General features: G+C 48.2%; 1 protein-coding gene across 2 annotated transcripts; it reads right to left on the bottom strand.

Annotated features, from left to right (window-relative positions):
• Positions 1–5,016: 5,016 nt before the first annotated feature.
• Positions 5,017–14,265, bottom strand: VAMP3 (vesicle associated membrane protein 3). Of its 2 annotated transcripts, none has more exons than XM_027060535.2 (5): positions 14,140–14,265; positions 11,846–11,927; positions 8,747–8,905; positions 7,909–7,960; positions 5,017–6,851 (listed from the first exon to the last, which is right to left on the bottom strand). In XM_027060535.2, coding segments are annotated over exons 1-5 (315 nt in total). In that variant the 5' UTR covers positions 14,142–14,265; the 3' UTR covers positions 5,017–6,831. The 2 variants fall into 2 exon arrangements, with proteins under 2 accessions (XP_026916336.1, XP_026916335.1); XM_027060534.2 differs by lacking the exon at positions 14,140–14,265 and adding an exon at positions 13,150–13,770.
• Positions 14,266–14,282: the final 17 nt, after the last annotated feature.

Genomic DNA, 14,282 nt, shown 5'->3' with positions numbered 1-14,282 from the left:
GGGCGGGGAGGTGGGGTGGGAGGGAAAGAACAGCGGGGCGGCTGGAGCCAGCACGGCAGGGATAGGGCGCTCGAGCCGCCAATCACGAGAGGGCGGGACCCGGGCGGGGTGGGCCGGCCTCCACGTGAGGGGCGGGTGTTCCGGCAGGCGGTCGGGCGCGCAGGTGGCCGAGGCGGCGCGGTCCCGGGTCGGGGACAGTCCTGGGGGGCGGGGCGGGGCGGGCCCCACCCCCGGGCCCCACCTCCACCCTCACCCCCACCCCCACCCCCACCCGGGCGCGGGTAGAAGGCTCTCGTCGTCCGAGGCTTTTTCGCGCCTTCTCGGGTTCCCTTATTTGCGTTTTGCTCAGCGTTCCTGCTTTCTCGCCCTTCAGCTCTTGAGCCTTGGAGGACCCGGGCGGTAAAGCAGCTCTCCGGAAGATCAAAGCCGTTTTTCAGAAACGGCATTTTGACGACGGACTTCACACGTTGCCCCGGTCTTCTTTAGGTGACAGGTTGATTTGGCAACTGGGGGAGGACAAGTGTATGTAAAAAACACTGTCAGAAAAGGAAGGTGCAGAGAAACCCTTTTTAAAAATACCAGTCTGATGGTTTTTTTAGAATGTGTGTGAACTCAGCCCAAGGGCAGAGCTCCGCCCCTCTCCAGTGCCTGGCACATCAAAAATCTTCAGTGTTTATTGGATGAATGAAAGGAATTGTATCGAAACGGGGGCGGGGAGTGAAGTGTGGCAATTGTTTATATCATGTATTGGATAATCCACCTCATTTTCCCAGATGATGGCAGATCTCACTGTCCTCTTGTGTTTTTGTCAAACTGCTTTCGAAAGCACATTTATTGAGTGGATTATTTAGGCGGGGGTGATTCCGGTCCCTGAGAACGCCTGGTGGCACAAGTCCCTGCCATTCAGGGTGCCTACATTTTATGAAGGCGTAAAACAGGAGCAAGTCCATGGAGGTCAGAAAGTGGAAAGTACTGTGTAGAACAGGAAACAAGCTAATGGGATGAAGTATGGCTGGGACAGGGCTGGAGGGTGAAGGAGGCAAGAGACACATTATCCTGGTGACTAGGGAAGCCTCTCTGAGGAGGTGAACTGAAACCTGAGTTTGTGTATGGGGGAGGGGGAGGGAGCAGAATGCACCTGCTGAAGCCCTGACACAGAAAGGCAATATAGTTTGCCTGGAGAATAGACGGAGGAGGAGGTGTGAGGGGAGGTCAGCAAGTTAGGAAGAGCCGGATTATAGTTCGGGAACACAACTTGGATTTTCTTCTAATGGTAGTGGGAAGGGGAGGATTTTAAGCAAACCAGCGATCTGTATCAACCAGAATGCCACACAGGAAGCAGGTAACAGGAAGCTGTTAATTACGAGAAGAGGCTGAGGACGGCTCAGACTAGGGTGGCACCAGGAGGGATGGTGACAGGAGCCATTGGACGTGGGGTGCGTTTAGGGCACGGAAACTTGCCAAGGAGTTGAATGTATGTTGTGAGAAGAGAGCGTGATCCAGGGTGACTCCTGGGTCTTTGGTTTAAGCAGTGCTGTGTTTCGTGGGTCATCAACTTAGATGGACAAGTCTGGGGATGGCAAGTTTTGATGAAGGGAGAATGGAGACCCGTTTCCCACATGTTATGTCTGAGATGTACATGACACGGGCAGGTGGGATTGTCAGATGGGCGAGTGGATCTCCCAGCCTGGAACTTAAGGGAAAAGCGAGGATGGAGATTTGGGAGAGGCAAGAGCCCTATGGTGTTTACAGTCATGTGGGAAATGGTGTTGACATTAGAGTGCAGACAGAAAGAAAAGGGCCAATGGCCAAGACCGGGGGCACATGGAGATCAGAGGCCGAGCAGAACACCAAGTGAAGGGACATCTGGGTGGCTCAGTCGGTTGAGCGTCTGACTCCTGACTCTTGATTTCGGCTCAGGTCATGATCTCATGGTTTGTGAGTTGGAGCCCCGTGTCAGGCTCTGCGCTGACAGTGCAAAGCCTGCTTGGGATTCTCTCTGTGTGTCTTTCTCTCGAAAATAAACAAAGTTAAAAAAAAAAGAGAGAGAGAGAGAGAGCCAAGCGAAGAACAAGGAGCCATAGATGGGGTCGGAAGAAAAGCAGAAGAATGTTGGGTCGTGGACACTAGATAAACTATTTCAGGGAGGGAGCTATCAACTGTATCAAATGCTCGTGACTCAGTAAGACAAGGGCTGAGGATTTCCTGTTGTGTTTCACCAGGTCGGTGGCCTTGGTTAAAGATGTCTCAGTAGTGTTGGCTGCAGGAGAAGCACAGCGTGAGGCAGTGACAAGAGGGAGCCGTGGGGAGGGATTTTGCTGTGTGGGGCTATAGACAAGTGTTGTTCGGAGGGAGGGATGTGGGGATCACGACTAGGGGCTGACAGGGCTATTCGGTTAGGAGCGAGAAGGGAAGAAGCAGGAGAAAGCTGCAGACAACAGGGAGTTGCTGGAGGGGAGGCTCCCTTTAGGCTTGGAATCCACAGGCAGGCACCTGCGTTAACGGGATTGTCCATGGTGTTGTGGGCATAAAGACAAGTAGATTTTGAAATGCACTTAGCTTGCTATTTAAAGGATGAGAACAAACTGAGGGTTGAGGGAGGGTGGTGGAGAGGGGAAAGTGGGCGATGGGCACTGAGGAGGGCACCTGTTGGGATGAGCACTGGGTATTGTGTGGAAACCAATTTGTCAATAAATTATATTCTAAAAAAAGGATGAGAAAAAAAATCAGTTATTTTCCAATAACTATGCCATAATTGGTTTATGTAGTGCATTGTAGTTTAACAGATTGAATTTTCTGCTTGCCCGAAAAGCAGCTCAGCTGCAAATAAGGATGCTATTTTTTTCATTTTTAAATTTTTTTAAAGTAATCTCTACACCCATTGTGGGGCTTGACCTCACAACCCCGAGATCAAGTCACACGCTCCACCGACGGAGCCAGCCAGGCGCCCCAAGGATGCTATTTTTAAATGCACAAAAACAGTTTGGTTAATTTTAAAGCAACAATCCTCACTCAAAACCAATTAAAAAAAAAATCACCATACTTTAAGAAACATTTTGTTAGTGATGCAAATACAGACTTTCTCGTGTAGGATTCATCACTCATTAGAAAATAGTTATGAGACAAGAGGAGTTTGCTCCATTCTTTGACTGAAATCAATTGCCACCAGGAAGGCAAATGTTCATAAACACGTTGCGTTTATCCTTCCGGTGACACGTGTTCTCTGCCCCCTCTGAGGTTAGGCATGGCCATGTGACCTGCTCCGGCCAGTAAAATGTGAGCAGAGCTGTAAGCCCCACTTCCAGACAGAGGCTTGGAGAGCCAGTGCGCAATCCCTGATGTTCCCTTCCTGCCGCAGTGATACACAGTGAACCAGAAACGAATGTTTACAGGAAGCCCCTCCCCGAGCCACTGATGATAGGGACTTCCTGCTGCCTGGCATTGGACGTGTACCCTGAGTGAGGAAAGAACTCTAAGCCGTTGAGATTTTTATCTATAATGTTTGTTATACAGCACACCTGCAGCACATTCTGAGTGACCTGTGTGGTGATCGAAAATATCAGCAAGTCCAGGGGCACCTGGGTGGCTCAGTCAGTTGAGCGCCTGACTTCGGCTCATGTCGTGATCTCCCAGTTCGTGAGTTCGAGGCCCCGCGTTGGGCTTTAAGCTGTCAGCACAGAGCTTGCTTGGGATCCTCTGTCCCCCATTCTCTCTGCTCTTCCCCTGCGCACGCTCTCTCTCTCAAATATATATACGTATATACATATATATACGTGTATATATATATATATATATATATATTTATATATATCAGCAAGTCCAGTGGACTTGTCTAGTGCGGACCCTGGAAGGACGGTGGTGCCATTCTCTGGAACAGACACTGTTAATGGCAAGAGGAGGGGCGTGAGGCACGGGAATGCTTGATTCTGTCTGGTCCACCTTGAGTTTGAGAGGCCTGTGTGTACCAGGCCAGGAATCATCAGGACACTAATGGATAGAGATGTGGGAATAGGTAAGATTGCCCAGGGAGAGAAGAAGGATGGAGAGAGAAGTTGGCTGAGGGGGATCCAGCTGGCTAAGCAATCCTGACATTAAGGGAGGGGTAGAGAAGGGCCCATTGATGGTAGGTTTTCCTTCAAAATCTTGAAAATGGCACCCAAATTCATACAGATTTCATTATATAAAGGTCCTGAACAAACAGCACAATTCTATTGTTAGTGCTTTCCTGGGACATAATAGTAGGTCAGACAAGAAAAGCAGTGACCATCTATCCAAGGCATTGGGAAGAAGTCAATGTCTTCGCTCTCAATAGGATTTCATCGGAAACTGGCATTTCATTGTAAACATAAGCAAAGGCTACTTCCACCCATTTTATATTGTTCCCTAGGGATTGTAGATTAAGAGTGAACGTGTTTTCAAGGGGAAGGATATGCAGAGTCAAAACGAGCCACGTGTTTGGAGAAGCCTGTCACCCATCTGCGTACTAGCTACCCCTGTGCCCTATAGGTGGCTATCTATTCTGCCACATAAACGGCCAGCCTGGGTATCACTATCTTTTTTTAAGTTTATTTATTTATTTTTGAAAGAGAGAGAGCACGCATGCAGGAAGGATAGAGAGAGTGGGAGAGACAGAATCCCAAGCAGGCTCTGAGCTGCCAGTGTGGAGGCTGATGACTCGGGGCTCGAACTCACGAACCGTGAGATCGTGACCTGAGCTGAAATCAAGAGTCAGATGCTTAACCGACCGAGCCACCCAGGCGCCCTGCACATCACTCTTTAAAGATGACAGATTTAAGAAACTCAAAAGCCGGATCCTGACCATTTCGGTAACCGTGGAAAAGTCAGTTCCTCACTCACGTCCTATACTGCTCGCGAGGGGAGGGGTTCGCTTCTGTGCACTAGGGGACGGGGAAGGGCTGGGGACCAGGAGGTGAGAGGTGGGGGCGGCAGCAAGGAACGCCGCTGGGAAGACCTGGACCAGGGCGCAGCTATCCTACAAGCACACAGGTACCAGAATCAAGTTTATAAACAGTTTATTCAGCTCATAATAGTGGGCAAGTTCCCAGCCAAATGCACAGATACAAGCGAGGCGCCCCTGGGTTAATGCAGGAGCCGGCGGGTTACATGGGACTGGGCATCAGGCAAGGAGGGAGCACCAAGGTTTCAGAGTCAGACACGGCCAGGGACCCTGAGCCGAGGGCGAGCCAATGTCCCGACGCTGACCGCTGCTTCCTTCTCCCAGCCGGGGTGTCCTCAACACTGCATCACTTCAGTGATGTCAGGGGAACAGATCTTAAAGAAGTGGGGCCCATGTTCCTGCACACCTCAACTGTTGTTGCTTTGTAAGTCACACGCTAGCACGTGAACAGGAATTTTAGAATCCTCCGTAACAGCGGGCCAGAGTGTTGATCCCTCTGTATTTCTCCCTCAGCGCCTCCTTGCCTGTTGTCATTCCTACCTAAATTCCCATCCTTAAGCCACACACCCTGATGACGAGAGTCTCACATACACAAGTCTCTCAGATGACAACGCTATTTCCAAAGCAGCATCTTGTGCAGACAGTCTATGACATCGAAAAAAGAAAGTGTCTCTGGTTAGCTAGTCTCCGTGAGAAGAGTCATCCACCCTTGACCGATGCCTCACTGAAAGCATAATTTAGAAGACAGATTTAGGAAGTGGAATATGGATACAAATAGGAAACAAACTCCAAAAAGCCATCGTCTATGGGGACGGGGCCACCTAATGACCAGTTCACAGATGGGTCTCACTCGAAGGCTATAAAGTTGCTGCTCGCGTAATTATTAGAAACCTACTGGAGTCCAGAGCCGACAATCTGCAAACCTCTGGGTAGACAGAGATCGGCGTCTGGGCAGGAGATGGTTGGAGTCTAGCTTAAACCTTCTCTAACCCCTGGGAGAAATGCTCAATCAGGGCGGGGGCGCGGGGTGCAGGCGGGAGCTGCACCACAAACAGCATCTCAAAGGCAAGAAAGGCCTGATAGGATGTAGAAGGTTCACTGTAATGTTATCATTTTAATTCTGAAGGGCACCTTAAGTTCCATTTGTCACTTTTCTGAATTTATCTGTCGGGAACCGACTTGAGGACGCTGTACTGGCATTTAACTTTTTGGCAAAATAGAAACTTTGGTCATGGCCTCAGCTCCGTAAAAATGGTTTCGAGAGGCGATTATTTCTGATGAAAATAACATTTTTAGCAAGTGATACAAAACAGTAACAGGAAAGTAAACATCTTCGTATCTACGGTAAGAGCAAAAACTCTTGGTCAGAATCTTATTTTTAAATACGGCGCAAGGGTCAGTAGTGCTTATAAACAGTACAGAGTTCTCTTACAGGGGATCAGAAAAATAGCAAAGTAAGGCACAACCTGTTACGGTTACAGATTTGTGTTAGGCAGTAGTGTTCTTTCTGGAAGGCACAAACTGGAATTCTGATTACCTAAAGGTTTAAAATGTGGTTCTGAGGATGCCGTGTGACAGGGGGAGCCTCTGGGAACGAATCCCCTTAACTGAAATTAATGGCAATTAATCACACAGCGGGACTTCCAGGTTACGACACTCTGGAACTCAAGTCCGCTTCCTCAGCCACGCGGCAGTCTGAAGGCGCCGGGCCAAGTGTGGGCCGGGTGGCCGCACTTCAAGTTTGGAGTGCTTACGGTAACAAAGGCACGTTTCCCAGAAATTAAACTTGACAGTAACAAACAGAAAATATTCACTTTAGACAGAACAGTAGGCGAGCTCGAGAGTATAGCAGGTTCTAAGTCAAACGTCTTGAAGAGGTTTCTCGAACAGCAGGCCGGAGCTTCACTGTTTCTTCACGGGGACACGTTCCACACTAACAAGCAGGGGAGACGGAAAAAGAGCAGAGGAAACAGCAGTTGAGTGTTTCGGGGCGGACCCAGAACTGACCCTGCATGTCGCGGTCTAAACGCGAAAATCAATCTGGCCGATTTCGCACCGGGGGCTCCTCCACAACTGTGCCGAGGGCCCGAGGCCACTGTGAAAAGGAAGGAGGGGAGGGATTGCTTTTGCAAATGGTTCCCACGGATGGGGCTAAAAACCCCGACGGCTTGTTCCGGGGTGAGATACAACAGTAGCAACAGCAATGCCAGTTAGTAATACTTCTGTGGGCGCGTGGGTGTGTCTACGGATTTATTTACTTACACAGCTGGCACCACTAAATGCCAGACGCCATGCTATTCGCTTGTTACGGATCAGCCAGTTGTGTCCTCGTAACAGACATATGGGGTAGGTACTATTATCATCCCTACTCTACAAATGAGGAGACGGCGGTTCAGAGACGTTCAGCGATTTGTCTAAGGCCGCACAGCTGATGGTGGTGGAGCCATGGTGGGGAACAGGCAGTCATGCTTTTCATCAGCAGACCACACTGTTTCTTGTAAAAGGAAGGATCAGACGGAAAGGTACTCGGTGAGGGCCCCTGGGGGGGCTCAGGCGGCCGAGCGTTCGACTTCAGCTCAGGTCACCATCTCAGCTCGCTGCTGTCAGCGCGGGACCCGCTTGGGATCCTGTCCCCTCTCTCTCGGTCCCTCCCCTGCTCACGCGTGCACGCGCGCGCGCTCTCTCTCAAAAATAAAAAAAACATTAAAAAAAGAAAATGTACTCAGAGGTGCAGGATACCACGGACCTACAGGGTGGGTCAGTGACAATGAATGCATTTTCTCTAACTTCAAAGGATCAATGTTTATATAAAAAATCTTGGACTTTGACGAAACAACACTCAAGTATTTAAAACGTTTACTGAAGAAAACGAAAATCTCTGGAGTAAACTACCAGCTCTGAGGGAACTTTTACTCTGAGTTCTTGTACGTGAGGTCAGCTGTAAACATACAGAGAAGACCCGAACGAGGAGTTGAGGCCAGAGAACTCACCGATGATGATGATGATGATGACGACCACGACGACAATCCCTATCGCCCACATCTGTGAAACAGACCATTTCACATTTCAAACACAGAGGTCAACGTGCTCACTGAGGAGCATCACATTCTAGTCACTGGCAGAGGAATTAAGGTGCACTACAATTTGAAATAATTCACAATTTTTAAAGCCTAAACTTCCTGTTCTCACCCGGGGCATGAAGGTATTTATCTGCTTTTTGTAAGACAGTCAGATGGCCTGCGGTCCCTAGAAAGGCATCTATTTTCTGCACACAAGTTCTTCACGTAAGGAGGGGCTGCTAACTTGTCCTGTGTGTCCGGAAGCGTTGCTTTTGTCCCAGGAAGGGGGTGGGGTCCACCCGGGCCCTGGTAGCTGCAGAACATCTGCTCTGGGCTACGCTCCTTGTGGGGCTGCTCTCCACGCTCCTGCGGGGCACACTGGCTCGCCAGCTGCCCTTTCTCGTCACGCTGGAGCCATGCACTCAACCACATGCCAACCGACCACCGACCCCAGCCCTCTCTGGCTAGTCTGTGTTCAGGGCGATGCGGGGGTGGGGGGTTGAAAGCGGCTTCTGTTTATGATTGGTTTTGGACATTCCCGTTCTATGTGCTTCTTAAGGTCAGCCACAGAACCTGAAGAATTCCTAGCTGAGGGGCTAGGAAAAGGGCAGGCAGTCAGTGCCTTAGACTCAGAGTCAATCCAAGTTTCCATGTACGGGGCGTCCAACTCACCTCCAACATTCACAGAAGTCCCATACTTGGGGCCTTAGTTGCCCCTCTGAGACTGCAGAGGGTGACTGAATGCAAAAACCAGTGAAAAGAAAGTTACCTTGCAATTCTTCCACCAGTATTTTCTCTTCAGCTTGGCAGCACTTGTTTCAAATTGGGAAGCTCCAGCCTGCAGTGCGTCTGCACGATCATCTAATTCCGAGAGCTTCTGATCTCTTTCCAACACCTTATCCACGTTGACTCTCATGATGTCCACCACCTGAACGAACGTGATCACACCGAGTTACACACAGAGGAAGGGAAGAACAAACACAACGCTCAGTGAAGTAAACACCATGTTTTCTTTCAGGTCAGCACTTTATTACTTTGGGCCAAACTTTCATTTATAAATGGGAGGGGGGCGGTGCTCACTCTTTCATGACAAAAACACTCAGCAAACTAGGAGTAGAAGGGAACTTCCCTAACAAGAGAAAGGGCATTTATGGAAAACCCCACAATGAATATCCATGCTCAACATGAAAGTGAAAGACAGAGTTTGTCCCTAAGATCGAAACAAGATAAGGATGCCCACTTTCACTAATGCTGTTCAACACTGTACTGGAAGTTCTGGCCAGAGTAATTAGGCAAGAAAAGAAAAAAAAAAGACATCCAAATTGGAAAGAAATAAATAAAATCTGTATTTGCAGACGACTCCACATACAGAAAATCCCAAAGCATCCACACACTGCTAGAGTAAATAAACACATTCCGTAAGTGTTCAGGTTACAAGATCAACACCCAGAAATCAGAATGTGTCCATATACTAGAAAGAAAAAGGAAATTAAAAAAAATAATTCCATAAACAACAGCATCCAAAAGAATAAAATACCTAGGGGATAAATCAAACCGAGGAGGCAAAAGATCTGCACAATGAAAACTATGACACTGCTGAAAGAAATTAAAGACCTAATTATAAGGGAAGACATTCCATGTTCATGGATAGGAACACTTAATATTGTTACGATGGCAAGATGCCTCAAGGCAATGTACAGGGATACAGATTCAACACAATCTGTATGAAAATTCCACTGTCCTTCTCCCCCCTACAACCTCCTCCCAGAAATGGAAAAGCCGATCCTTAAATTTTTATGGAATTGCAAGGGACCAGAATAGCTGAAAACAATACTGAAAAAGAAAATGTTGGAGGACTCTGACTTTCCAATTTCAAAACCTTACAACAAAGTTACAGTAATCAAAGTGTGTGCCTCTGGCATAAAGACAGACATGCACACCAATGGAACAGAACTGAGAATCCAGAAATCAACCCAAACATCTACAGCTGATTGAATTTTGACAAGGCTGTCAAGAGCATTCAGTGAGGAAAAGGACAGTCTCTTTAGCAAATGGTACTAGGACAATGGGACAGCCACAGGCAAAACAATGAGGTTGGACCCCTATACCTCACCCTATACGTAAAAATTAACTCAAAATGGATGAATGACCTACATACGAGAGCTAAAAACTATAAAACTTTTAGAAGAAAACCACCTAAGAGCAAATTGTCATAACTTTATTATTTTTTAAAAATGTTTATTTATTTTTGAGAGAGAGAGACAGAGACAGAGACAAAGAGTGGAGGGGTGGGGGCAGACAGAGAAGGAGATACACCTGAAGGAGGCTCCAGGCTCTGAGCTGTCAGCAGAGCCTGACGCGGGGCTTGAACTCACAGACCGCGAGATCATGACCTGAGCCGAAGTCAGACGCTCAACCGACTGAGCCACCCAGGCGCCCCCGTCATAACTTTAGATTTAGCTACAGATTTGACACCCAGTCAAGAACAACAACAAAAATAAATAAATTGAACTTAATAAAAATTAAAACCTTTTATGCATCAAAAGACATTATCAAGGCTGTGAAAAGACAATCTACAGAATGGAAGAAAATATTTGCAAATCATTTAACCCTAAAATGATTTTTAACCTAAAGAGGGTGTAATATCCAGAATATATGAAGAGCGCTTACCACCCAGCAACAAAACGAGAAACTACCCAATCAAAAAACAGGCCAATAGACTTGAATAGACATTTCTACAAAGAATGTGTACAAATGGCCAACGAGCACATAAAAAGATATTCAACATCATTGGTCATTAAGGAAATGAAAACCAAAATCACAATGCAATACTTCCATATTCACTAACTAGCACAGCTACACTCCAAGAAAACAGAAAACGACAAGTGTTGGTGAGGATGTGGAGAAGCAGGAACCCCTGGACGTCACTGTTGAGAATGCAAAATGGTACAGCCACTGTGGAAAGTTTGGTAGTTCCTCAAAAAGCTAAATACAGGGGCGCCTGGGTGGCTCAGTCGGTAAAGCGGCCGACTTCGGCTCAGGTCATGATCTCGCAGTCCGTGAGTTCGAGCCCCGCGTCGGGCTCTGTGCTGACAGCTCAGAGCCTGGAGCCTGTTTCAGATTCTGTGTCTCCCTCTCTCTGACCCTCCCCCGTTCATGCTCTGTCTCTCTCTGTCTCAAAAATAAACGTTAAAAAAAATTTTTTTTTAAAAAAGCTAAATACAGAATTGCCACATAAATACTAGTGTGAATCTCACACAGTCTTCCATTGTGGGTCTGCAAACGCAGAGCAGAACAAAAGATGCTCTGAGGGTCCTCTGACTTGAGAAGCCCACAAATACAGATTTGTCGGGCTAGAGCAGGTTGCTAGCACCTGCCTTCTGTACACGAATGGGTGACAACCAGAACTGAATTTGAGGCTTGCTCAAGCTTGGGGACGAGTTAGTCAGGCTACCGTAAGAAGCATTTTGATGAAAAATCTGCTAAGAGGGATTGGTCTTGGCTTGAACAATCTAAAACTCTATTACCCTATTTTATAAAGTAGTTCTTTTTTTTTCCTTTTTTTTTTTTAATTGCAGCAAAATATATCTTTAAGGTGGTTCCTGGAGGAATGTTCTCAGGAGGTAGTGTTTGTGGTTTAGATATGTGGTTCAGTCACAGGGAAACCAGCATGACATCTGGAGACTAACTTCTCAGAAGCTTAGCTCAGAGCTTTCAGAATAGGAGGGGACACATTTTTGTTACATTTATGAAACGGTCGAAGTTTCCTTTCCATTCATGCTTTTCTGATACTTTTTCTAAACAGAATTATTTCCAGTGTTCCCATGCTGGTTTAAAAGTCACTGTGGGCCACATTTTAGAACAATACCTCATCCACTTGATTTTGTGTCTGCTGAAGTCTTCGGTTACTGCCAGAGGCAGCACTCGAACCTGCAGGTGCACCTGTAGACCTGAAATGTGTAAAGGCACAAGCGTGAGTAAATTATTATTCCAAATATTACATCGTTGTACGTATGAAGACATTACTCCAAGACCCTCACTAAAGCAGAAAGAGAACTAAAGCAGAACTAAAGCAGAAAGAGAAATCCTTCCTACAGTAATAAACAAAGGTTTAAATGACATATCTTCTGATTCCCCTATAAACTTCAAGATTCATCCATATATTAAAAGTGACCGGGGTCTAAAGTGCAGGTTTAATAAGATCTACTCTGCATCACTGAAGCACCTGATCTTAAGATCAGGGATCCTACAATAGGGAAACTCAACCTTCCAATTTTTTTTTTTTTTTTTTATAATTGTTTAAAGGCACACATCCACTTAAATGCAGCCGGTACTCGTCTGCTCTCTCACTGTGGTAAGAATGGTTTTCAAAGTTATAAACAGTTACAGAATGCCACTTTTCCAGTACAGAGAAATGTATTTACACAAACAGGGTCAGGGACAGCGAGGTGCAGGTAGGAGGGGTGGTGCGAGTGGGAAAGATGAGGTGAAGTGGTGCTTCCTCTCTTAAAAGGTACTCCTCTCTTAAAATCCTTGCTGGAGGCCTTACTTCTCCCCAGCCAGATCTTTCTTGACCACTGTGGCTTTGAAGTTCCTCATTGCTTCCGTTATTAGCTTGGTCACACTTTGATTTCTCTCTCTCTCTCTCTCTCTCTCACACACACACACACACACACACACACACACACACACACGGTTGACCCTTGAACAAGGTGTGGGTAAGGGACGCCGACCTCTTCTGCCCCCTCCACAGTTGAAAATCTGCATGCGACTTTTGACTCCTCCAAACGTTTAACTACTAACAGCCTGCTGTTGACCAGGGGCCTTACCAAAAACATAAACGGTTGATTAATACATATTTTGTTTGTTAGGTGTCTCATATACTGTGTTCTTATAATAAAGTCAGCTAGAGAAAAAAATGTTAAGAAACTCATAAGAGAAAATACATTTACAGCCCGCACTGTATTTATCAGAGAAAAATCTACCCGTAAGTGGACCTGTGTAGTTCAAACCCATGTTGTTCAAAGGTGATCAGTAACGTCTTGCTCTCCTAATAGATCACGGACTCCTGTGCCTTAGAGGTCTCGTCCCCGTGTCCAAGACAGCACCTGGCACATGTCTCGCATACAAGAGCTACTGATGCATCCATTGATTCAAGTTATTTATACCTACCAGGTGTCAAAGACCAGGGATGCAGTAGATGCCATGCCTGCCCTTACAGTTTATTTATTTATCGTTTCGTCTGACAGATAATCGCAAAGGGCCATGTACTGGTACGTTTTCTCCAAGAGTTTTCTCATTTAATTCTCACGACGCTTTGAGGGAGGTACTACTATTAACCCCATTTTACAGATGCATAAAGCGGGGTTACGAAAGTCAACGCAGCTGGCTGCGGTGGAGTCTGTCTTTAGACCAGGTTCCACAGAATTCTATGGATCTAGATCTTCACCACTGTAATTTACTGGCCCAGCAGCCTCAGCCAGGTACACTCCTGTGGCGATCCTTAGTTCCTACAAGGAACCCAGGGAAAGCACCCATTCCTTGCTCCTCTGTAGGTGAGCAATGAACAGGTTGGAGGGGGACAGAGGGTCCTCGTGACTCTTGACGGTTTTCTCTCAATGTTACCACGGTAAACTTCACGTTTTCAAGGGCCACTACAACAAGACGACTTCTGCTTAAACAGAGAAGGTCCACAGGTCTGCCCCTGAGTCCATTCTGATCATAGGTGTCTCTAGACAGGGCCGAGGTCTCTTCCCTTGCAACTTCCGGAGCCCAGCCCAGCACCAGGGAGCGAGCAGGCGCTCCAGGTGTAAGGCAGTGGCCACCGACCCCCTCTGGGACCTTGGGCCGGGGGGGTGAGGCAAGAGGTGAAGGGGTGGGGGTTGCGGTAGGGGCGGGGGTGGGGGCGTTTCCTAGCTCCGGGAAGCACCTGGCTTCCCCATCCCGCCCTGTCCCTTCCGCGATCGCCCGACGGCCGCGAGGCTGTCGGCCCGCCTGCAGCCAGCACCCCAGGGGCCGCCGCCCACCCCTAGGCCTCGGGAGCTTCCGCGCGAGCTCACGCCCGAGCGGCGGCCGGCGGGAACCGTGCCGGGGGAGGGTCCCAGCCGCGGGCCGCCACCCTCCGGGACCCGAGGCCGCCCCGCGTCCCGCCGCGTCACTCACATTTTGGCGGCGGCGGGCGACGGTCGGCAGAGCGGCGCAGCGGGACGGGAGGCCGGGGAGCCGGGCGGGGCGGAGGCGCGGGGCCGATGACGTCACCGGCCGCGGCCGCGAAGGGGCGCGCCGGAAGGGGGCGGGGCGTCACG

The sequence above is a fragment of the Acinonyx jubatus genome, chromosome C1, assembly GCF_027475565.1.
Source record: "Acinonyx jubatus isolate Ajub_Pintada_27869175 chromosome C1, VMU_Ajub_asm_v1.0, whole genome shotgun sequence".
Classification (NCBI taxonomy): Eukaryota; Metazoa; Chordata; class Mammalia; order Carnivora; family Felidae; genus Acinonyx; species Acinonyx jubatus.
This window is presented reverse-complemented; position numbering and strand designations above follow the sequence as displayed.

Bases quoted from the DNA above. Each gene is read 5' to 3' on its own strand.
- VAMP3 (XM_027060534.2), bottom strand. From the start codon at position 13,184: ATGGCATCTACTGCATCCCTGGTCTTTGACACCTG. The intron at 8,906-11,845 runs GTATTGTTCTAA...ACGTTCGTTCAG, and splicing joins CACAAAATCAAGTGGATGAG to GTGGTGGACATCATGAGAGT. The intron at 6,852-7,908 runs GTGAGTTCTCTG...CCTGCTTGTTAG, and splicing joins CATCATCATCATCATCATCG to TGTGGAACGTGTCCCCGTGA.